We start from the raw sequence: 25,811 nt of genomic DNA, 5'->3' as shown, positions 1-25,811 counted from the left end.
CCCCTGTGGCTGGCTTTTCTTCGAGTCTGAGTAAAACCCTTCAGCTCTCTACACTCAACACACTAAGAGAATATTTTCTATATCTCACTTTCTCAGATCATGACTTTTACAACAGAATCTAAATAGAACAAAAAAGCCTTGTGTCTTTTTTAAAGGAATTTCAGAAATCGCTGACATGCAAAATTGTAGCTGCTTGGTTAAAGGGTTTTTGTAGTTTGAAAGAAATATATTCTAAAAATTACCATTTTTTGTCATAATATTTATTATGAAATTCAAAATTATACTAAAAAGGATGAGCTTTTAAAATATGTATATACGTATAAAGAGTATAGGTAAAAAGGAAAATTAGTGAAATCTGCCCTACAATTTGGTAGAACATAAAACCAAATCTTGCATTATCAGTTGCTGTGCTTTACTATAAAATACAGATGGCACAGCTCTTACGTAGCTTTAACAATTTGGTTATAGACTGCTTTCAAAAGTAATTTATTTGGATTTTTTCATATCCTTTAATGAATTGCAAATATATATACAGAAAAGATCCCTCCCCTGCCAAGCCTGTACAATTTCTGAAATAAGTCAGGAAAAGCAAAAAGAAGACACAAACTTCCATTATTTCAATGCAAACAGAACACATACATCACACCCACACTTGCATTTCCCAAGGGCTCATAAAGAAAATGGGCCGCCGTATTTCTCAGTGAAGACCCAAGACTATACTCTGGCTAATCAGACACTTCCAAACATTTTTCTTCAAAAAGAATATTTTTAATAGACTAAATACTGGTTATCACTGAGTTTTTGTATAAGGTACAACAGCAGCATGGTTCAAATGTTACTTGCAGTTCTTGGAAAAAATAAAAATTTTAAAATAATGAATTACAGAAAAAGTAGGGACCACCTTTCATTATTTTGAGTACCACCGTTCTCTTGAAAAAATATTCCATTCTTCTAGGATTCCAGAGTTTAGAATCATTTCCACAGGGGAAAAATCCAATGTTACATCATAACCTCTGAACGATAGTGTGTGTGTGTATATACATATATGTAGGTGTGTGTGAAAAGCTTAAGCAGAAAACAGGATGTCACAGTACTTAGTATTTTCAATTTCCTTCAAAGTAACTTCTGAAATCTGAAGCAACCATTTGCTTGACCAAAATGTGTTTCTTCTTCTGGTTGTTTGATCCCCATTCCATGCCAAAAGAAAAAAGAAACAAAAAAGAGAGAGACAGAGAAAGCGTGCGAACAGATTTCAAACACCTAAATGACTCTGAAAGTAGATACAAGGAACAGTGAAAACAGGTCCAGTGCGGGCTAAATGTCCCTCAGCCAGTTACGTGATGGCCTATGCTTTCCACACCTACTGTTACTCTTGGTCTCAAAATCAGTACCAAAGATCTCACCTCTGGCACAGGACGTAAATTCCTAGTACAAGAAGACAGCTAATCACATTTCCACAGATTCTGTTCTGAGCTTTGCTCTCTCCAGGCTCTCTCACACAGAACTATGAAGATTTCTATGAAATTCTAGATTTGATACTGTTATACAGCTGGCTTATGATATGCTCATTAAAAAAATAAAAAGATCTAAAATTAAATATTATAAAACTAATGGATAATAAAATGGAACATTTGTTAGAATCCAAGTGCTAGCCTTCGGGAATATTTAATGATATTTATTCCCAATCTTTCCTATTCTTATATATCATTTTTTAGACAGCACACATACATAGATTTAGGTAGGAAATTTTGCTAAATACCTTTCTGGCACCCAAGACTTCATCCTAGACTCTGACTTGAATTAATTTATAATGGTATCTAATCCATGTTCAAATGAGAAGATAAACAGTAAATTATAAAAAATTATTGAGTCTATCAGCTAAAAATATTTTTTACACATTTTGTAATCACCTTATTTTCACAGCTTGACTAACAATACAGGTAACCAGTAGATAAGTTTGTCCTTCATCAAATAATCCAAAATAATAAATGTAGGCCTGTCATTCATAAGAAACTATAATTTGTTATATTCTGACATTGGCACTTTATAAAATGTTAACAACTAAAGTTCCTCTAAAAATTTCAATACATTACAATAAAGGATATACACAATTTAAGACTGTTTAAATCTGTTACTGTGAAATTCCAATAATTTCCATTCTATATGCATAATTAGATCTTTAAAATTGTGGCATTCCCCAAAGACACCAACTTATATTATGACAAACTCAGGAGAGGACTTGTCTCCTTCACAAGAATGTATTTTTCCCAAGTTAAAAATTTCCAATATCCTAAATCCAGTCACTCTCAGTAAATGTTTTGATGACATACACTACTGAAAATAATCTGAAGCAGAGAACTGAAAAGAATGGAAATGACCTCAATGAAAGGTAACTGCACATTCTTGGACTCTGCTTGAACACTTAGAAAAGTCAAAGGATACTTGAACAAATATAGATTCAAAGTTATGATACAATTCTGATTGTATTAAGGCTTTCACTATCATGATCTCTTAAAGTCTCTCCACTTTAGTATTCTCATACTGATTCGCATGGTGAACTTCAAAGGTCATTAAGGGCTTTGTTTTGGCTTTTCAGTGGGGAACCACGCGAGCTTCTCCGAATGTTAAAGGTGATCCCACAGAGTTCAAAGAGAAGAGGCAATATGGTAAGGAACGACTTTACAGTTTGCAATACCAAGACAACAATGATCAACACTTTGAAGCAAGATGAATAAATTAAAATTCTTGGTTAGACATTAAGCATTCTTGCCAAGAATAAGTGTACACTGTATGGATGGATATTTGATTACTACATACGAGTCTCAATATGCCCAATGTATTTGTTTATACGAGACACTGCAAGTTTACGGTAATTTACATTCCTTGGCAATCAAGTTACTCTGTTATAGGCAATGTCTTTTATTGTTTTATCTGGCACTTGCTAACACCATTCTTGAAGAACCTAGAAATGAAGGTCAGTCACTCTGTTTATCAGAACAGAGACAATAAAACAAATTTTGGAAAAACGACCAAGAGATTCTGGTTCATCACCATTTTCCATATCTAATGGTTTCTTCAAGATAAAACATAACTCTTCCTTCCATGATAGCTTTCCAACAAAAGGAGATTAAAGAAAAAAAAAAAGAAAAAGAAAAAGAAGTTCCCCACCCTACCCCCCCACTAAATTGTCGTTCATACTGGTAAGAGAGCCAGTCTTGTTAGCAGCTAAATATTGCACTGCCTTTCATTCTGTGTACAGTCAGGGTCCAATGAAAGTGGCACACGCATGGTGTAAGTAATGGATGATGACACTGCCGGCTCAAGAGGGAAGTCTCAGTATATGGAGGGACAGAAACAAGTCAGCACTAGTCACACATCCAGTTGCAAAAGTCTGAGTTCCCAGGAGTTAAAATTCATCACTTTCAGCTGCATGTAGTTGTGTGTCGTCTGCATCTGTCATGCTGCTCTCCTGGGATTCATCTGTTCCCACTTAAAAAGAAAAGAAAAGTCTCAAGTAAATATATCCTATTGGTTTCTGAAAACAAGTAAGGAAAACTGTATCATATTCAAGGATGAGAGTATATAAAGACCCTTAAACATCCTGTTATCTCTTAATAAAATACAATTCAAGGGGCCAGCGCTGTGGCACAGTGGGTTAACACCCTGGCCTGAAGCATTGGCATCCCATAGGGGTACCAGTTTGAGACCCGGCTGCTCCAATTCCCATCCAGCTCTCCGCTATAACCTGGGAAAGCAGAAGATGGCCCAAGTCTTTGGGCCCCTGCTCCCATGTGGGAGACCTGGAGGAAGCTCCCGGCTCTTGGTTTTGGATCAGCGCAGCTCCGGCCCTTGTGGCCAGTTGGGGAGTGGACCACTGGATAGAGGACCTCTCTCCCTCTGCCTCTCCTCTCTCTCTGTAACTCTTTCAAATAAATAAATAAATCTTTTTTTTTTTTTTTTTTTTTTTGACAGGCAGAGTGGACAGTGAGAGAGAGAGACAGAGAGAAAGGTCTTCCTTTTTCCATTGGTTCATCCCCCAATGGCCACTGTGGCTGGCGTGCTGCGGCCGGCACACCGTGCTGATCCGAAGGCAGGAGCCAGGTGCTTCTCCTGGTCTCCCATGCGGGTGCAGGGCCCAAGCACTTGGGCCATCCTCCACTGCACTCCCGGGCCACAGCAGAGAGCTGGACTGGAAGAGGGGCAACCGGCACAGAATCTGGCGCCTCGACCAGGACAAGAACCCGGTGTCCCGGCGCTGCAGGTGGAGGATTAGCCTATTGAGCCGCGGCGCCAGCCCATAAATAAATCTTTAAAAAAATACAATTCAATTTCCTTATTTTATAGCAGGTCTGAGAAGACTGTTGCATTCAACCTTTTAGGATTTTAAAACTACCCAAACTGCCTCTCCCTAATGAATTCCTTATCCCTGCCCTAGAAATTAGAAGTAGCTCAAAAAACCCACGTGACATTTCCTCTAACTCAATTCACTAACTCTACTTTAAGGATAATCTTGGGACTGGTGCTGTGGGGCAGCAGGTAAAAGCCGCCACCGGCAATGCTGGCATCCCATATGGTGCCGATTTGAATCCTGGCTGCTCTGCTTCTGATCCAGCTTCCTGCTAATGGCCTGAGAAAGCAGTGGAAGATGGCCCAAGTGCTTGGGCCCCCGTACCTATATGGGAGACCTGGAGGAAACTCCTGGCTCCTGGTTCTGCTTGGCCGAGCCCTGGCCATTGCAGCCATTTGGGGAGTGAACCAGCGGATGGAAGATCTTTGTCTCTCTCTGCCTCTCTCTCTTTAGCTCTTCCTTTCAAATAAATAAATCTTTTTCTTGTAAAAAAAAATTAAATAGACCTATTGGAATTTCAGAAATTATAATTAAAGAAAGCTATCTGTTAAGTGTTCTGGAGCAAAGCCTTCCAATCAGAGTTTACCCCATCAGAAAATTTTCAGTTGATATACTAAGTCTTGTTCTCACTGGTAACTTTAATATAGCCTCAGTCTAAGGATAGAGTAAGCATTGCCTTACACTATAATTCTTTGTTCTCTCTTCTTTCCTTGACCTCTAAATTGATATATTAGGCATATATTTGGATTTCCGATCTGCCAGAGCTGCTACAGATTTGTCAACACTTTCAAAGGTGCATACACTTATCATTCATTCACTTTAGCACTTATGTTTTCCATACACCTGCACAGCATCTCCCACCTCTAGTCCTATGAAGCAGATAAGGCAGGTGGTATTAGTTACATACTCAAATGAGAACTGAGGCGCAAGGCAAAATTCAGCAATAGATTTCTGCAAGTCCACTGGCTGGAACCAACCTGAAGAAAACTAGGTTCAAAACTGAGACCTTCTACCTGATTCCATAGACATCTGATTATTACCTCACCCTGGTCACCTAAAATTCCACTTGGTATAAAGAAAATAAAACCCCATGGATAGAAAAACAAGCAGTCCACAAATCTTTATGCAAAAAGTAGCTTTCAAATACTCAAAGTCATATGTATGATACTCACTGATCTGTTCTTCTTGAGTTATTGGCTCTTCGTCATCTGGGAGATAGCGTTTATCAATTGCCTCTTTAATCTGGTTATTGGCTCCTTTAGGATCTAAATCCATAGCCCAAGAGAAATTCATCAGGGCGAGGTGTGTCTGACCTAATTTCTTGTAAACCTAAAAATAAACAGCAATACTACATTTTTCATTAAGTTGTGAGCTTCAGCTATAAAATTCTAAACATTTAAAGCTTCAATGGGACTCTTGATTTATGTGCTAACCCCATTCAGACAGGGAAGACATTTACAATCCACAGACGGACTCACGCTGGCTGTGAGCTGCTTCTGAGCGCACTCAGATACCACGTTCAGAATTCCCTGACTACCTTTCAGGTGTGCGTTTCCAAGAATCTCACTCTGACTTGAACACTGACAACGGGAAGAAATGGACTCCAAGCTGCTCGATTAGCAGTCGTTCACACAGTGTGGCGGGCACTTGGGCGGCAGCTGGGAACCTGTGTATGAGGCCTGGCTTCAAGCCCCTGTTCTGCTCCTGATTCCAGCTTCCTGCTAATACAGCCTCTTGGAGGCAGCAGGTGACGGTGTATGTAGCTGGGTTCCTGCCAGCGCACGGAAGACCTGGACTGAGTTCCAGGCTTCTGGTTTCAGCCTGTCCTAACCTCTGGCTGTTGTGCAGGCATTTGGAGAGTGAGCCAACAGATGGACGATCTCTCTCTCTCTCTCTGCCTTTCAAATAATATATTAAAAAAAAAAAGTACATTCACGCTGACTTTAAATATACTTCTATCAACTCAATATCTGCCCACAGTTGTACCAGTTAAATCAATTAGACACTGAGATCCCAGCCTATAAAATAGGAATCTTGGAAGCCATTTCTTCTAATCAAGACAATATTGAGGTATTAACAGTCTTCTTCTGGGGGATTTCTAAGTGTTTTTACTGAGAACTGGAAGCTAAGTGCTTTCCATGTGGTAGTCTCAGTTACAGCCTCATTACTTGCCTTTGGCTGCAAATTGCTAATCTACTTCCAATACCATTTTGGATTAGGATTATGGGTTATGTATTCTTGCTCCTTCATTAGGACATTATCTTCTTAAGATGTCAGAACTAAATCCATTATCTTCAGAGCACTTAGTTCAGAGCTCTCACTGAATTTTCTCAATAGATACTGTACACTAAAGTATTATGTTTATTCTTCAAAAGTTAATATTTGGTATGAAAATCACAGTTTAGGACCATGGCCTCAATCTTTACCTTTCCTATTAAGAAGTAAACAAGGGATTCTTTGGGAACAATTTGCTTCAATTCTTCAAGTTCTTGTAAAGCAGACTGAAAAAGGCAAAGAAAAATTTTAGAGCAGCAAAATTTTACATTTTGATTAAGCAATTATGTTTATTAATTTTCTAAATCATAAAACAAAAGCTTGGTGTTATCTTAATCAATATACTTCATTAATTCTTGTGAAAACAAAATGAAAAACATTTAAGTTACAACAAAAACTAAGAAATGGCAAGCACCCATCAAAATACACTGAAAACCCCCTCCCCACACACAGCCTCTTTTGTGAAACATGAAGGTGGTGACAATCCTTGCTTTTGTCACCATTCTACTTAAAAACAACAACCACCTTATCAGGTTGTGAAAGTGGTTTGAAAACTAAGTTACAGAATAAAGTAGCCTGAAGTTCCATCTGGTCTCCTTGAGTAAGCATTAGGCTTCAAGTATCAACCTACCCAATTTAACTAACAAAGTAAAATATAATCTTTTTTAAAAAAGTTAATGGAGAATGTGTCTTATGGAAAAATTGTGCCTAGATTTCAATTTTTTTGCACCAAAATAAACTTACCTTTTGTTAATTTTAAAACAATTTTTCATGGTTTATTTCAGAAGCAGGGAAAGAGGGAGACAGTGAATGACAGAGAGACAGAGGTCCTAGTCACTGGTCATTGCCCAAAACGCCCACAATCTCTAGGGCTGGGCCAGGAACCGAATTCAGGTCTTCTGTGTATGTGGCAGGGATCCAAGGACTTGCTCATCATCTGCTACCTCCCAGAGTGCACATTACTTGGAAGGTGCCATCAGCAGAGCCAGGACTCAAGCGTAGGCACTCTGATATGGAATGTGGGGTCCCAACGCCACATCTTTTTTTTTTTTTTTTTTTTTTTGACAGGCAGAGTGGACAGTGAGAGAGAGAGAGACAGAGAGAAAGGTCTTCCTTTGCCGTTGGATCACCCTCCAATGGCCGCCGCTGCAGCCGGCGCACCGCGCTGATCCGATGGCAGGAGCCAGGATCCAGGTGCTTTTCCTGGTCTCCCATGGGGTGCAGGGCCCAAGCACCTGGGCCATCCTCCACTGCACTCCCTGGCCATAGCAGAGAGCTGGCCTGGAAGAGGGGCAACCGGGACAGAATCCGGCGCCCCAACCGGGACTAGAACCCGGTGTGCCGGCGCCGCAAGGTGGAGGATTAGCCTATTGAGCCACGGCGCCGGCTCCAACGCCACATCTTAACGTTTAGCCTGCCCCTAAATTTATCTTTTATTTTAAGTTTCCATGAGCATTTTGAAGTCCCCCTGTTTAACAGGAGAGTGTTAATGACAAAAGCAAACTGGAGAAAAGTATGTATACTTGTATGTTTTTTATTGCTTCATATAGTACAAATTTGATGGCTTGGGGCATGAAACATTTTTTCTGCCAAGGATTTTTAACATCATTTGTGGGCCTTACAAAATGATCTACTTAAAAATTAACCTGATACATGTTTAGGGAATTTTGAGTCCCGCCTGCAGTTGCCTTGGTAGGGTCAGATGAAAGGATTTCGAAGGCCTTAGATGGCCTGAGGGCCAGACACTTCCCACCATGAGTTTGAAAACAAATTTCTTATCTTATGGCTCTGTGGTTCAACATGAGTCTCACATGCTGTTGGCATGGCTGCCTTTCTTTCTGAAAGGAATCTGTTTCCTCTCTTTTCCTAGTATCTATAGGCTGCTCAAACTCCTTAACTAAGTGACCACTTGCCTCCACAGCAGAGCCAATCACAGCGGGTTGAGTGCTCATGCTGGTTCTGCCAGGAGCTGGGAAACAGCCTCCCTTTCAAGATTTGTGATTAAACTGGGCCAACCTGGACAATCCTGGACGACTCTCCCCACCACGAGGTCCAGACGCCTTGAGTACCCTGCCAAGTCTCTGTCAGTAAGGTAACACACTCACAGGTGTTGGGCACCAGGACTTGGAAATCCTTGAGGGTTCACTATTCTGCCTTTCTACTTTGTTAGGAATAGTTAAACAATATGATTATACAAATAATGAGGAAAAGATCTGGAGGAGTATGTTCTGAGCTGTAAATAGTCCACCTCCCTGGAAGAAAAGCTTATGCAACACATTCAACATTTTTTTAAAAAGATATATTTATTTATTTATTTGAAGCCAAGAGGTACAAAGAGAGAGAGATCTTCCATCCACTGGTTCACTCTCTAAATGGCCGCAATAGCCAGGGCTAAACCAGGCCAAAGCCAGAAGTTTCATCTGGGTCTCCCATGTGGGTGGCAGGGGCCCAAGCACCTGGGCCATCCTCCACTGCTTTTCCCAGGCCATTAGCAGGGATCTGGATTGGAAACAGGGTAACTTGGACCTGAACCGATGCCCATGTGGGATGCCAGCATTGAAGGTGGCGGCTTTACCTGCTATGCCACAATGCTGGCCCTTTAGTGTATTTTTAATATTTTTATGTGAATATTTTCTAATAAGCATTATTAATTGCATAAAAAGAAAAGAAAAAAATATACACAGAATACAGCAGTGATCAAAGATGAGCTAGTAAAGGTGCCAGAGGATTGTGGAATTTAGATAATGTCAGATAATTTCTTTAGTGTTAAAACTTTAGAGGGGGTATAAAATATAAAGAATAAGGAATCAATCTCATTTCACAGTTCCCCAAAATTTAGTAATCTCCCCTTCTGCTCCCCCTGTACTTTAAGGCCAAATGTGATTTCTTAGCCTTTGTAAACTTATTGGTATTCCAAGAGAATAAAAAAACTTTATTTAAAATCTTATAGTGGGAAGTAGTGTGGAAAATAGCTGGGTAGTAGGTACACAGGAATTACAATGCTATCCAGCCAACTACAGTAGCGTTTGAAAATCTCTATAATCAAAAGGGATTAAAAAAAAAAAGAAGAAGGCAGGGCTGGTGTTGTGGTACAGTGGGTTAAGCTGCCACCGTAATACCAGCATCCCATATCAGAGCACTGGTTCAAGTCCCAGCTGCTCTACTTCCAATCCAGCTCCCTGCTCATGTGCCTGGAAAAGCAGTGGAAGATGTCAAGTGCCTGGGTCCCTGCCAACAATGTGGGAGATGTAGATAGAATTCCAGGCTCCTGGCTTTATCCTGGTCCACCCCCAGCAGTGCAGCCACCTGGGAGTGAACTAGTGAATGGAAGATCTCTCTCTCTTTCAAATAAATCAATCAATCTAAAAGCAAAGGCAACACACACACACACACACACTTTCACAGGCAGTGTATCTGTCTAAAACACTGTGTTTTCAGGCAATTATGCAAGGGGTCCATCTCACACACCCTAACCGCACCTTCTTCCTACTTGAGAGACTAAAAGGAACTGCAGGTGGAATGTGGATGAGACTCAGACTTGCTTGTCAGGGAATGACAGATTCATTACCTACAATAATTCTAAGAAGCAGACTGTTCTTCTTTCCTTCCAGAGTGTTAAATAGCACAGAATACACATGGAATAGAGTATTAAACAAAAGACCTGTGGTCATGGATATAAGTTAAAGACCACTGACCTATACCTGTCAAATACTACTAAGTTCTGATGAGGCCTGTATCATAATAAAGAGGGCTGAAACTGATTTTAATGCTTTAATGCAGCATTTCTCATGGGTTTTGGACTCAGGATATCTTTACACTCCAACTTAACTGACGAACCCAAAGAGCTTGTAACATGGGTTATAGATATCAACTTACCTTATCAGAAATTAAAAGAGTTTCTAAAAAATTTTATTTATTATTAACTTAAACGTAACAATACTTGGGAACTTCAAAAAATTCATGGAAAATGGAATTAAGAGTTAAGTCTATTTTAGTCAAAACACTTTAAATCTATGTTTAACTTTTCCATAATATGCATTTCCATGAAATTCAGAAGTCTGACTCATAATCCCCATTACATGCTAACATAGACAATGTATTTCTTAATGAAAAAAAAAATAAATGGGAAGTTCAAAATGTTTAAAAATAATGAAGAATTTCAGAACAACAAAAAAAGGGAGGGAGAGAGATGGCATTGTTTAACACTTCTGCAAATTCCTTTTTAATAAAAGATGGCTGGATCCTCCTATCTGCTTTTGTATTCAATGTTATTACAATAATTTTGGAAAATTTCAGAATCATTCATGACAGAATGAGAGTGAAAAAGGTAAGTAACATCTGGATATTGTTGTGAGAGTACATGTGACCTTCTAGAGCCCTTGAAAGGGTTTTGGAAACGCTCAAGACATTCCTAGACCATGCTGTTAAGAACCATTACTTTAAAGAAATCTTAGGATAACACTGTTACGGCACACACACTTAGAGCTGCTTTGCATTTTCTTCATGACTGCATATTACAAGTGTTATCAACTATCCATGCCTCCCCTCACCTGTTGATCTAGTTCCACTGACTCACTGAGAAACAGTAGTATTTAAGACTTAAATGATTAGATATCAGAACAATAGGGTAAAAGTTACAAATGTTTTAGTTACAGAGACATCAAGGTGGCTCTTTTAAAGCATTTGATTTTCATTTTGGAGTCAGAATATTTCAGAAACAATCAGTAACTTCTTCAGACTCTCTTGTATCAAAGTAAGCCTTAGCCAAGTCAAATCCCAAGCTCATACCCAAATATGCCTGTAATTATCTAAATATTATTCTGAAAAATTGATCAGTTTAGAAGTTGGACTTCTTGTATAGGAGTGATTTATATGGCATATTTGGTAGGTGTACTGGCATTAAAATGGCTTTAAGAAAAATAAATTGGGGGCCGGCACTGTGGCACAGTAGGTTAAAGCCCTGGCCTGCAGTGTTGGCATCCCATATGGGCACCAGTTCTAGTCTTGGCTGCTCCACTTCCAGTGCAGCTCTCTGCTATGGCCTGGGAAAGCAGTAGAAGATGGCCCAAATCCCTGGGCCCCTGCACCCACGTGGGAGACCAGGAAGAAGCTCCTGGCTTCGGATTGGCATAGCTCCAGCCATTGCATCCATCTGGGGAGTGAACCAGTGGATGGAAGACATCTCTGTCTCTTCCTCTCTGTAGCTCTTTCAAATAAATAAAATAAATCTTAAAAAATAAATTGAAGAAAATTCCTCAATTGAAGAATCTAACTATATTATCTGAAAAAGTATAATGAAGCAAAAATATAATAACAAATTTTGAATTTTAGTTATAGTAACTTAAAAGAGCAAGGAGGTAAAAATTGAATCTATTCATTAGGTTTAATTGCTTTTTTTTTTTTTTTTTTTTTTTTTTTTTTTTTGTGACAGGCAGAGTGGACAGTGAGAGAGAGAGACAGAGAGAAAGGTCTTCCTTTTGCCGTTGGTTCACCCTCCAATGGCCGCTGCGGCCAGCGCGCTGCGGCCGGCGCACCGCGCTGATCCGATGGCAGGAGCCAGGAGCCAGGTGCTTTTCCTGGTCTCCCATAGGGTGCAGGGCCCAAGCACTTGGGCCATCCTCCACTGCCTTCCCGGGCCACAGCAGAGGGCTGGCCTGGAAGAGGGGCAACAGGGACAGAATCCGGCGCCCCGACCGGGACTAGAACCCGGTGTGCCGGCGCCGCTAGGCGGAGGATTAGCCTAGTGAGCCGCGGCGCCGGCCCACATTAGGTTTAATTGCTTTTTTAAATAACCACAGTAGGACTAGAAATCTTTTCCATCAAAAAGGATTAATTAATAACAAAGAATAATTTACATACTTCATATATCTCTATTAGTCTTGAAAAAATTAAGATAGGACCAGTTTGATATTTTTCAATTTCATCAAATTTCAATTTGTACTGGAAGAATAGGTTTCTGCTATAGAGTCTACAAAGTGATTATTTGGCCCAAGTTATTCTGAGAACTTAAAATTTGAATACTTTTCAGTTAAGTTTTTATTCATTTTAGTAAGAGCCTTAATTTACTAAAACTAAAACTTGAAATTTGAATGAAAATCTGGATTCACAATCTATGACGGAATTAATTATAAAAAAATTCAATGTCACTTTATGTCTCCTATCTCTTTCTCAGTTTTCCTTATCTTCTTTCTTCAAAACTTTTTCTATACTACAGAGCCATGATATGAAAAAGAGAAATAAAGAAATACATCAGACAGGATCTAGTTTTCTTGTCAGAAGCTGACTCGCTATATTTCTTATGCACTCAACATGTATGAAAATGAAATTAAAAGCTTTTGAAAATGGATAAAATGAAATGCCTCAGATCAAAATTATAGTATAAATAGCATTTAGTTTATTAATAAAAGGGACACATTTTAAGCAATTTAATACTGAGGACCATTAAGAAATATATCTTACCTTATATTTTTCATTTGCAAATAAAACTGAGGCTCTGTGAAATTTGCATAGAGGGTTCTTGGGATCAATAACAATGGCTTTGTTTAGGGTATCCAAAGCCTTCTCAGACTTTTTCAGTGCATGCTGAACCTACAAAAAATAAAAATGTTATTGTTCCCTCTTGATACAATCTTTCTCCTTTTTTAAAAAAAGATTCATTATTTTATTTATTTGAAAGGCAGAGTTACAGAGAGGCAGAGGCAGAGAGAGAGGTCTTTCATTCATTGGTTTACTCCCTAAATGGTCACAGTGGCCATAGCTGGCCCGATCTGAAGCCAGGAAGCAGGAGCTTCTTCCAGGTCTCCCATGAGGGTGCAGGAGCCAAAGAACTTGGGCCATCTTCTATTGCTATCACAGGCCATAGCAGAGAGCTGGATCAGAAGAGGAGCAGCCAGGCATGAACTAGCGCCCATATGGGATGCCAGCACTGCAGGCAGAGGCTTAGCCCACTACCCCACAGCACTGGCCCTGGTTACCTTTAAGTTTAAAAAGGCAAGGAAAACCTTGATTTTTCCCTTCATAAGAAAAACCTGCATATTTAACCACATACTACACACATTTCAACAGGTCTTCTAAACACCAGACCTTTCAAAACTGTTCAAAGAACCTGTTTACAATTGTTTCATTCAGAACAAAATACTTTTATCAATTTCAGGAACTTTTCTGAAAAGTTAATTTGCATTACAAAATTGAAAATCATTGATCTCTAATACTGGAAAATGATAATTTAGGATATTTAAATGAAAAAGTTCAAAAATGATCAAATCTATTTATTCATCACATACTCAATACTCTATTGTACAAAATGCATGTTAAAAATAGAAAATGGATGTGGTTCTAGAACTTTAACATCACTATCACAAGAATGTGACAGGATTTACCTAACAACTAACTGAACTCATCTATGTTGAGATGTTAAATAGTAGCTCCCTAAAAGAGAAAAGCATATTCTTTTATCTGAAAATAAACTCCTCCAAATTTTAAAACATCTCGGTCAATAACTTTAGAAGAATGTCTATTTTAAGAACTGAATAGGTGCTAGCATTGTGGTACAGTAGGTTAGGCTGCTGCTGCAATGCCAGCATCCCATGTGTGCACCAGTTCAAGTCCTTTCTGCTCCACTTCCAATCTAGCTCTCCTAGTTTACCTGGGAAAGCAGTGTAAGATGGCTGGAGAGCTTGGGTCCCTGCCACACACAGGGAAGAACATATGGTGTTCCTGTCTCCTGACTTCAGCCTGGCCCAGCCCCAGCCAGTGGAGCCATTTGGGAAATGGAAGATTTCTTTATCTCTCTACTTCTCCCTGTAACTGTGCCTTTCAAATAAATAAAAATAAATATTTCAAAAACATAAATAAAAAATAAATAAAAACTGTCTAATGTCATGAAGAGGTCAAGATTTATTCAAATTTGATTTACTTCTCTTAAAGAGGTGACAAAATAATTTTAAGTAGTTAGTTTCTCCATTTTTAATGCAGGAAGTTAGCATGTAATCCCATCTGCTGGTTCACTCCCCAAATACCCACAGAAGTCTCTGAGCAGGGCCAAGGCTGTGAGCCAGGAATTCACTACTGGTCTCCTGTGTTGGTGGCAAAAACATTAAGGCTGCCTTTCATGGTCTGCATTTGCAGGAAGCAACAGCCACATAATCAGGTGCTGGATCCAGACACTCTAATATAGCACTTTGTCATTCTAACAGTGTCTTAATCGTTAGGCAACATGCCCACTCTACCATGTCAATGTTTAAGTAAATTATCATAGTTGATTTCAACAGTCAATAAAGAACTAGAATTCTTTCCCAAAATAAATAGTGAAGTTCCAAACTCTAATAATTCCTCATATTGTATGGCTATTCCCACAACAGCCAAACTTGCTAAGAGAAAAAATGAGGAGGTGGGGATGGGAAGAGAGAGAGATAGAGAGCCGTGAGAGGATGAGAATAAGAATGGAAGGTCTCATCCTTACAGAGAAACAACAAGATTGTAAAAGCAAACAAAAAGCATACATTTTTTTTCCTATCAAAGCACAACTTATGATCACACACATATAAAAATGGCGATCCACATCGTCTTAGAAGATTTAAGTAAGTTATGATATAACCTGTTGTTCTGAGAAATTAAGACACTTGCCTGAGAGAAGAGGGCATTCCAGTGGTATTTTTTTTATGCCAAGCCAAAAAGATGATGTTTTTGGCTGTAGAAGACTCCAGAATATTCTTCAATAATAAAAAGCCTCGATTTTCACTATCCAATTAAGTTAATAACAAAAACATTGCAAAAGGGAAACAGAGCAATGATGTTTACAAGATTACTTACTACTCCAATGTGGCAAAGTAAAACTGAACTTTGAGGGTTGATATCAAGTGCTTTCTGGAAATGCATTTCTGCAAGGCTGAATTTTTCTTGCTTATAATAAATCATTCCTAAACCATACCTGAAAGTATAAAACAAAGTATAATTTTAGGAATTTTGGCTACTAATTTAGTTCAACTAATAAAAGGACAGTATAGTGCCTGGCATTATAAAAAACAATGGAATAATTCTGGTGGTCTCTGGAGGGAGGCAAAAAGTTATCAGTCATGATACAAAGCAGAAAAGCATTTTAGAAAATCACTTTCACAAGTATAAACATCAACTGAAACCAAAGTTTGATAATGGGGAAAAAACAAACCATGTCCAGTAGTACTGCAGTGTAGATTCAATAGCTCATTTTTACTGAATGGAACCTTGTTAAGTTCTTTACGTGAATTATCTCATTTAATCCTAGGAGGAATCAAGACGAGAAGTAGGCTAGGCTGGCAGGATCTAAAGACAGGAGGCAGAAACAAAAGCCGGGTCTCCCTCATGTGTAGCACGAACAAATCACTTGTGCCATCATTGCTGGCTCCCAGGGTCTTCCTTAGAAGGAAGCTGGAGTCAGGAGCTAGAGCTGGCTATCAGAACCAGCATCTTAACTGCTAGGCTAAATGCCTGCTCTCTCATTTTTGCATAACAAAAATGAGGCTTAAAGAAATTAAATAACATGCTTAAAGTTCTACAGGTAATAAGAATTATTTAAAAAATATTTATTTATTTGAAAGGCAGAGTTACAGAGAGAGAGAGAAAGAGACAGAGAGGGTAATATTCCATCTGCTAGTTCACTCCCCAAATGGCCACAATGGCCAAAGGTGGACCAGACTGAAACCAGGAGCCAGAAGCTTCATCCTAGTCTTCCAGGTGGGTGCAGGGACCCAAGCATTTGGGCCATCTTCTGTTGCTTTTCCCAGGCGCATAGCAGGGAGATGGACCAGAAATGGAGCAGCTGAGATTCAAACCAGTGCCCATATGGGATGCCAGGGACATAGGTAGCAGCCTTACCCACTACACCACAATGCTGGCTCCAAGGTAATAAAGATTTTAACCAGGTCCTTCCTATATGATTCTATTTTTTTTAAGATTTATTTTATTCAGGCCGGCGCCGTGGCTCAATAGGCTAATCCTCCACCTTGCGGCGCCGGCACACCGGGTTCTAGTCCCGGTTGGGGCGCCGGATTCTGTCCCGGTCGCCCCTCTTCCAGGCCAGCTCTCTGCTATGGCCAGGGAGTGCAGTGGAGGATGGCCCAGGTGCTTGGGCCCTGCACCCCATGGGAGACCAGGAAAAGCACCTGGCTCCTGGCTCCTGCCAGGATCAGCGCGGTGCGCCGGCTGCAGCGGCGGCCATTGGAGGGTGAACCAACGGCAAAAGGAAGACCTTTCTCTCTGTCTCTCTCTCTCACTGTCCACTCTGCCTGTCAAAAAAAAAAAAAAAAAAAAAAAAAAAGATTTATTTTATTCATTTGAAAGGCAGAGTTATATATATAGAGAGAGGTCTTCCATCCACTGGTTCACTCCCCAAATGGCCACGACAGCTGGAGCTGAGCTGATCTGGAGCCAGGAGCTGCTTCTGGGTCTCCCATGAGGGTGCAAGGGGCCCAAGGACTTGAGCTATCCTCCGCTGCTTTCCCAGGTGCATTTGCAGGGAGCTGGTTTGGAAGTGGAGCAGCAGGTGCCCATATGGGAAGCCGACACTGCAGGGTGGGTCTTTAACCCACTGCACTACAGTGCCAGCCCCCCTATACGATTCTAAAACCTGAACTCCTAACAAGGTTATTTCCACATTCTTTGTCCACAAACATATGTCATGTTCAGCATAAGCATGGTTCTATTTTTATAGGTTTCAAAATTGTAACTTTTAAAAGCTATGTATTAGGGTATTAAGTTTATATGCAGGTATTTCTCTTAAATTTTCAAACTGTCAAGTGAATAATGTACAGATGGTTTACATTAAGAAAACTTCTCTTGGCATTACTAGATGATGATGGAGAATAAACACTAAATAAATAAAAGCACAACATATTTGCTCTGCATGTCTAGTATTATTATAGTGGTAATACAGGTAAAGAAAGGATAAAAACAAAACTGTGCTAACACTGGTGAAGGTGGAAATAATAAAAGAAAGACTATTTATACAGTAGTTAGAATAATAAATTTGTTCAATGTTTTAAGTTATATTTAACTTCAAGTTAAATACCCCTGTATTTAAATTCCTCCCAGCTGGGCAGCATTGTGGCGTAGAAGGTTAAGCCTCTACCTGCAATGCCAGCATCCCACGTGGGCACTGGTTTCAGACTTGGCTGCTCCACTTTCAATCCAGCTCCCTGCTAATGTGCCTGGGAAAGCAGAAGATGGCCCCTGCAGCCAAGTGGGAGACCCAAGAGGAGACTCTGGGTTCCTGGCTTTGGCCTGGCCCACTCTAGGCATTGTGATCATTTGGGGAGTGAACAAGCAGATGGAAGATCTCTGTCACTCTCCTCTACTGTAACTCTGCCTTTCAAAAACAAAATCTAAATTCCTCCCAGCAAATGCTTGCCAAGTCTAAATAACTCCCTTTAACATAATTTTTGATACAGTGACTTTTTTAAAAAAAAAGAACACTACTCCTATAAAACAGCAGAACAGACACTACACAGGTAAGAAAACTAGATCCTATTATGAACTGAATTCTTCAAGATATTACAGACAACATATACCTATGTGAAGAAAAGGTGTTGTCAGCAAGCTTAACTGTTTCATGCTAGTATTTGTGTGTGTGTGTGTGTGTGTGTATGAGAACTTCAGGCAATGTAACTACTTAGAAATAAGATATAATCCATTAAAACATACATGCACACATCAAAGTATATTTTAGTAATTCAATACTTCAAATTTACTGATAGAATAAAACAATTCTAAGATTAATCCAAAAAATAAGAGTTACAATTTCAAAATTATACTTGTTGATATTTAAACTATTAAGTCAGTCAAAAAATAAATGTCAGCAGTAAATACGGTGTCAGGGAAGAAACAGGAACAAACTGTTGCCCAACTTCTTCATTTGATAAAAATTACTGACTACCAGCATCCACAGTGAATTTGCCTCTGAACTTCATTAACACTTACCATGCGTTGTAATGTCTAGGATTGACTCTGATAGCATTTCGAAAACAAGCTAATGCTTTGTCTAGTTCTTCAGTCAACACAAACTCATGTCCTAATAGAGTATAGGCATAAGCATAATTTGGATCAACCTGGATAGCTCTCTGGAAAAATTTAATTGCAATATCATGTTCCCGTTGCAGACTGAAACAGTTTCCTGCGGCACACCAAGCCTTAAAAAAATGGAAACAAAAAATATAGATTTAAAATTTTATTTTTTCTCACAAAAGCAAACCTATGACTAAAATCAAGCCTCAGATTTCATTTAGAACAGAAACTCAAAACTGAAGAGCTTTAATAAACAATGATACTCATTATTCACAGGTGCTTTATTTGCTACTTTGTTTGCTCGCTAAAGTTTACTTGTAAACCAAGATCAATACTTGCAGCACTTTCACGGTTATTGGCAGACCACGTATTTGAACTGCCCAACAAACATGTCTTCAGTTGAGGTCAAGCAAGGCAACTTTTAGCCTTCTTGTGTCAGCTCTCACATAGGGCAACCAGAGGACAGAAATGTAGGAAGCAGAGTTCAGTGCAGTGCAGGAAGCTCAAGATCTAGGGGCTGCTGGACAGAGTTTAATCCCATCCCCAAGATTTGTGACGGTGGCCTCAGGCAAGCCACCTCAACACTTCTGAACTTCATTTTCTCTTCTGTAAGTAAAAGAAAATAGCGTCTACCCAGGATGAGCTGCTTTCAGAATTTAACATTATGATGCATGTGGTATATGTATATATTCTCACACACACACACACAAGGGTACTTCAAAAATTTTGAGGGGCCAGTGCTGTGGCACAGTGGGTTAATGCCCTGGCTTGAAGTGCTCTCATCCCATATGGACGCTGGTTCAAGACCCGGCTGCTCTACTTCCGTTCCAGCTCTCTGTTGTGGCCTGGGAGAGCAGCAAAAGATGGCTCAAGTCCTTGGGCCCCTGCACCTGTGTGGCAAGACCTGGAGGAAGCTGCTGGCTTCGGATCGGCCCAACTCCAGCCACTGCGGCCAACTAGGGAGTGAACCATTGGATGGAAGACCTCTTTCTCTCTCTGGCTCTCCTCTGTGTAACTATGACTTTCAAATAAATAAAAAAAAAAATTTTTTTTTTGACAGGCAGAGTGGACAGTGAGAGAGAGAGACAGAGAGAAAGGTCTTCCTTTGCCATTGGTTCACCCTCCAATGGCCGCTGCGGCCGGCGCACTGCGGCCGGCGCACCGCGCTGATCCGATCTGATGGCAGGAGCCAGGAGCCAGGTGCTTTTCCTGGTCTCCCATGGGGTGCAGGGACCAAGCACTTGGGCCATCCTCCACTGCACTCCCTGGCCACAGTAGAGGGCTGGCCTGGAAGAGGGGCAACCGGGACAGAATCCGGCGCCCCGACCGGGACTAGAACCCGGTGTGCTGGCGCCGCAAGGCGGAGGATTAGCCTAGTGAGCCGCGGCGCCGGCCAAATAAATAAATAGTTTTAAAAGATTTAAAAAAAAAATTTTTTTTGGAAAATGGAATTAAATTTATTTTGGTGTAACAAAAATTTATTTTTTATTTTTATTTTTTTAAAAGATTCATTTATTTATTTATTTGAAAGAGTTACAGAGAGAGGTAGAGACAGAGAGAAGAAAGGTCTTCCATCTGCTGGTTCACTCCCCAGTTGGCTGCAATGGCCGGAGCTGCGCTGATCCAAAGCCAGGAGCCAGGAGCTTCTTCCTGGTCTTCCATATGGGTGCAGGGGCCCAAGGACTTGGGCCATCTTCTACTGCTATCCCAGGCCATAGCAGAGAGCTGGATTGGAAGAGGAGCAGCCGGGACCAGAACCGGTGCCCATATGGGATGCTGGCGCTTCAGGCCAGAGCTTTAACCTGCTGTACCACAGTGCTGGCCCCAGTGTAACAAATTTTTAAATCCATGCATAATTTTTCATTAATATCCTCCACAAACTTTTTGAAAATCCCATAAATGATTTCAAAATTATTTCACCCCAAAATAAACATTTTTTTCTCATTTTATTTGAAAGGGAGGGAAACACAGATAAGACAGTTAGAGGTCTTCTACTGGCTTGTTCACTCCTCAAATGCCTGCAACAGCTGGGGCTGGCTTAGTCAGGGCAAAGCCATGAGTCCAGAATACAGTCCAGGTCTCCCATGTAGGTAGCAGGGACCCAAATACTTGAGCCATCACCTGCTGCTTCCCAGATACACAGCAGCAAGGAAGCCAGGACTATAATTAGGCACTCCAATATGGAACCTGGGCATCCCAACAGGGGACTTAACTGCTGTATCAAGTGCTTGCCCCCAAACTTATTTTTAATTCCATTTTCTCACAAATCTTTTCTTGTTATTTTTTCTTTAAGAGGTAAAGAGACAGAGTGCATTCCCATCCACTGGTTCACTTGTCAAATATCCCCGCAATGACCAGGGCTGAACAGGGCTGCTGCCAAAGACAGAAACTCAATCCAGGGCCCCAAGAAGGTGGCAGGAATCCACTTACTCAAGCCACCGATGCTGCCTCCAAGGGGCTGCCCTAGCAGGAAGCTAGAGCCAGGAGCTAGAGCAGGGATTGAAGCCAGGTACTCCAATACGGGATGCAGGTTTCTTAACCACTAGGCCAAATGCCCTCTCCATGAAATTTTAAAAATTTTCTTGGGGCTGGCGATATGGCATAGTAAACTTAGTCACCACTGTGATGCTGACATCCCACATGGGCACCTGTCTGTGCCCTGGCTGCTCCTCTTCTGATCCAGCTCTCTGCTTATGGCCTGGGAAAGCAGTGGAAGGTGGCTCAAGAACTTCGGCTCCTGTACCCACATGGGAGACCTGGAAGAAGCTCCTGGCTCCTGGCTTCGGATTGGCCCAGCTCCGGCCGTTGTGGCCATTTGGGAAGTATGCCAGTGGGTGGAAGACCTCTCTTTCTGTCTCTCCCTCTCTCTGTAACTCTGCCTCTCAAATAAATAAGTAAAATCTTAAAAAAATTTTTTTCTTGTGCACACACACACACACACACATACAAATACATTTCCCTCAGGAGAAATAGCTCAATATGACAAATCAGTGTTCACAATGACTGTAGAATTACCAAAAACAATCAGAACTGATTTTATTACATTCTAGGTTTAAATATGTTAACAAAAGTATTATTGAGTATTCTTGATATACACTGAAATATAATTCTTACAAACTGGAACAGGTGAATTAACTGTCTTAAAAATGAAAAAAAAATACAATTTATTTTAAAATTATATTTTTCAATCTATATAACTTCTGCTCAATGCATATTCTTGATGACAACAGCAATTTTTTTTTTTTTTTTTTTTTTTTTTGACAGGCAGAGTGGACAGTGAGAGAGAGACAGAGAGAAAGGTCTTCCTTTGCTGTTGGTTCACCCTCTAATGGCCGCCGCGGCCTGCGCACCGCGCTGATCCGCAGGCAGGAGCCAGGTGCTTCTCCTGGTCTCCCATGGGGTGCAGGGCCCAAGCACTTGGGCCATCCTCCACTGCACTCCCTGGACACAGCAGAGAGCTGGCCTGGAAGAGGGGCAACCGGGACAGAATCCGGTGCCCCGACCGGGATTAGAACCCGGTGTGCTGGCGCCGCAAGGCGGAGGATTAGCCTAGTGAGCCGTGGCGCCGTTCAGACAACAGCAATTTTAAGACAGTCAAATCTTGATTAATCCTGAATGATTGATCTGTTCTGTGATTTTTCTATTTGTGAATCTGTACCATATATTCTAGGTACCATATATTTCTTGTCTGCTTCTCAGCCTGGACAGAGAAAAATAAGGGTGAGTGATACTAAACAGTGTTTAAACTATTTGGTTTATCTCCATCTGATAAGGGTGATTAAGGTAACTATGTAAACAAAGTGTTTTGGCTGTCTTACCTCTGGTGAATTTTTATCCATGTCTGTTAAGTCTTTTGAAAGAACTGAAAGAGCAACATCTTTTTGAAGATGCCAAAGTGTCGTAGAGTAGATCTCCATGCCTTCAACTCTGTAATTCTCAATTCTTCTAACCTCTGAGAATATTCTTTCAGCCTGAAATACAAAAACTAGTAAGGGGAAGGGGAAACAAGCAGATCCAGTTGACATGTCTACAGGGAGAGTACTGCTCAGTCTTCACAGGCTCTAAATGGTGCCTTTTATGTGGATTAGTAATAACACAAGAACACACTGAGCGACTTCCTGTGGAAGGTCAATATTGACATAACCAATCCTACTTATATGTAACCTGCTTTTGATACACAACTCATACAAAGAACATGAGCTCTGAAAAGAAAATTTGAGTTTCTACCAAACCACAGAAAATTTACATAAAGTCATAATTTAATAAAGACAAATTAATATTTTGCTCTTAAAAAACACTTTTCCAGTTTTACTAATGGTTTTATAGAATAATTCTCTCAGGAAAGATGATGGGAAGAATGAACTGTACAACACAGAATGTGCTTTTTGCACTGTCTTTTATTGAGAGGAAAGAGGCTCACAATCCTGTGGCGTGAGCAGCACTGAACACATCCACAACGCTGCCACAGCCGCAGCTGGCGCCCCCACCTACCAATTCCAATTAGCCTTGCTCTGCAGCTAGGTGGGCATCTCGGCACCTCTCCTCAGTGTCAGCTCCTATTTTTCTCCTCATCATATTCACAGCTTCCAGAACTGTGCTTCTCTCATCCTGAAGTTTGAGGTTTTAGGTTATATAAAACCTAAACTTGATAGATTAGTTTTCTAATCTATCAAATCTATCAAGTTAGTAAATTCAAAACTCTCCAAATTTAGTTCAGAATAAGCAATATCTGTGCCGTTCTTAATGAAATGATGAATGAGATGAAATAAGAAAAGAGCACTTATAAAACTGTGAACTTGATGATTTGTAATATCCCTAAAAATATCATGAAAGTTATAAAGGTAAGTTTTTCAAATAGGCATTGGTTATGAGAAGACAAATTCAACCACCAGTCAAATACAGGAACCTGTTGGTTTCAAATGCTTTAGAAACTACTGCAGGGTCAGTGTTGTGGCATACTGAGTAAAGCCACTGCCTGTGACGCCAGCATTCCATATGGCTGCTGGTTCGAGTCCTGGTTGGTCTGCTTCTGGTCCAGCTCCCTACTAATGACATGGGAAAGCAGCAGAAGATGGCCCAAATGTTTGGGCCCCTGTCACCCATGTGGGAGACCTGGATGAAGCTCCTGGCTTTGACCTGGTCCACTTCTGGCCTTTGTGGCCACCTGGGGAATAAGCCAGTAGATGGAAGATCTCTCTCTGTAACTGACTAAAAAAAAAAAAAGGGGGGGGGGGAAGACACATCAATCTAAGCTCAAACTTTAGTTAAGTCTGAGTTACCACTCTAAAATTAGGGAGAACAATAAAGTTTATATAATAAAAAAACTTGTGAAACAACAAATTAGAAATAATTTTGAAAGGGGCTTTCCAGTTTTTGCCTACGTGAATACTGTATGTACCAAACATGATTCTAGCAGAAGCAAAGTTTAAGGTTTCCTGCCTACAATCCTCTTTAATGTGTTATACAATATCCTCTGGCTGGAGGAGGACTTCTCCCTTAAATCTTTGCATGGTTCAAGAAAGGAGGTATAACTTTCCTTTCTGGAGCTCTCTTTTTTTTTTTTTTTTTTTTTTTAAATCACAACATATTCCACCATCTCTCAGTTTCCTTACTATGCTTCATTTTCCTTCATGGCTTGTTGTTACCTGTCCTAATACATTCCTTGGCTTACAATGTCTCTTCCTAAGATGTATGCTCCACAGAGGCAAGAAACTGTCTCCTTAGTTTAGGTCTAGAAAAGAGTCTAAGATATAAAATGCACTAAAACAAATATAGAATATATGAAAATAAACAGAGCAAAAATGTAACTTTGTCACTTTTAAATAATAATTAATTTTGTTAATATATTTCTTTAATGTTTTGGCTTTCTTTAAAAAAGAAAAATTTATTTATTTATTTGAAAGGCAGAATAACAGAGAGAGATATTTCATCTACTAGTTCACTTCCCAAATGCCCCCAATAACCAGGATTAGGCCAGGCCAAAGCCAGGAGTGTCAAAATCCATCTAGGTCTCTGGCCCAAGGTCTGGCCTCAAGGCCCATACGCCTGGGACTCAAGTACTCCAGCCATCACCTGCAGACTTCCAGGCACATTAGCAGGGAGCTGGATGGGAAGTGCGAAGGACCCAGGACTAGAACCAGGCACTTCCATATGCTATAAAGGCATCCCAAGTGGTGGCTTTTACAGGCATTTCAAGACTGAACCAGCAGACAGATGATCCCTGTCAGCTTCTCTCTGCCTTTCAATTAAACCCATAAAATTTTTTTAAAGATTTATTTATTTAATTATTTGAAAGAGTTACACAGACAGAGAACGGTAAGCAGAGAGAGGTCTTCCATTTGCTAGTTCACTCCCTAGATGGCCTCAACTCCCAGAGCTGAAGCCAGGAGCCAGAAGCTTTTTCCCACACAGGTACAGAGGCCCAAGCACTTGGGCCATCTTTTACTGTTTTCCCAGGCCACGGCATAGAGCTGGATTGGAAGTGGAACAGCTGGGACTCGAACTGGAGCCCATATGGGATGCTGGCACAGCAGGCGGGGGCTCTACTTGCTTTGCCACATCACCGGCCCCGAAAAGAATTTTTTAAGAAGATGAAAAAATTTGAAATTAGAATTTTCTTTGCCTTTAGGTTACTCAACTTAACTTTTTTGGTATAAAAACATAAAGAACATATTAATATTAAAAAGATAAAAACCTTGGCCGGCGCCGTGGCTTAATAGGCTAATCCTCCACCTTGCGGTGCCGGCACCCCGGGGTTCTAGTCCCGGTCGGGGCGCCGGATTCTGTCCCGGTTGCCCCTCTTCCAGGCCAGCTCTCTGCTGTGGCCTGGGAAGGCAGTGGAGGATGGCCCAAGTGCTTGGGCCCTGCACCCCATGGGAGACCAGGATAAGTACCTGGCTCCTGCCATCGGCCGCGGCGGCCATTGGAGGGTGAACCAACGGCAAAGGAAGACCTTTCTCTCTGTCTCTCTCTCTCACTGTCCACTCTGCCTGTCAAAAAAAAAAGATAAAAACCTTGTGATAAGGACACTGTGTCCTCCATTAAATGTTTTTCTTCATAACCTTCTTCAAGTCTCTAAAACATATTAAATGCCAAAAACTCATTCTAGCCAATAACTTTATATACTGTAGAGGGAATTAAGGTCATAAATATT

The 25,811-nt window shown here is 40.6% G+C and overlaps 1 protein-coding gene across 3 annotated transcripts in view; it reads right to left on the bottom strand.

Annotated features, from left to right (window-relative positions):
• Positions 1 to 746: 746 nt before the first annotated feature.
• CDC27 (cell division cycle 27) overlaps positions 747 to 25,811 on the bottom strand; it is an 87,236-nt gene continuing 62,171 nt past the window's right edge. Inside the window, exons 13-19 of one of the 3 annotated variants that reach the window (XM_002719460.5) lie at positions 22,477 to 22,629; positions 18,575 to 18,783; positions 15,434 to 15,551; positions 13,082 to 13,210; positions 6,775 to 6,849; positions 5,521 to 5,677; positions 747 to 3,489 (exon numbers count right to left, since the gene is read on the bottom strand). In XM_002719460.5, coding sequence (XP_002719506.2) covers positions 3,407 to 3,489; positions 5,521 to 5,677; positions 6,775 to 6,849; positions 13,082 to 13,210; positions 15,434 to 15,551; positions 18,575 to 18,783; positions 22,477 to 22,629 — 924 coding nt within the window. In that variant the 3' untranslated portion in view covers positions 747 to 3,406. Of the gene's footprint in view, positions 3,490 to 5,520; positions 5,697 to 6,774; positions 6,850 to 13,081; positions 13,211 to 15,433; positions 15,552 to 18,574; positions 18,784 to 22,476; positions 22,630 to 25,811 lie in introns of all 3 variants that reach the window. The other 2 variants (XM_008271658.4, XR_007911351.2) reach the window with 2 other exon arrangements.

The sequence above is a fragment of the Oryctolagus cuniculus genome, chromosome 17 (genome assembly GCF_964237555.1).
Source record: "Oryctolagus cuniculus chromosome 17, mOryCun1.1, whole genome shotgun sequence".
NCBI lineage: Eukaryota > Metazoa > Chordata > Mammalia > Lagomorpha > Leporidae > Oryctolagus > Oryctolagus cuniculus.
Note: the sequence above shows the minus strand (reverse complement) of the source record. Positions and strands in the feature narration are given on the sequence as shown.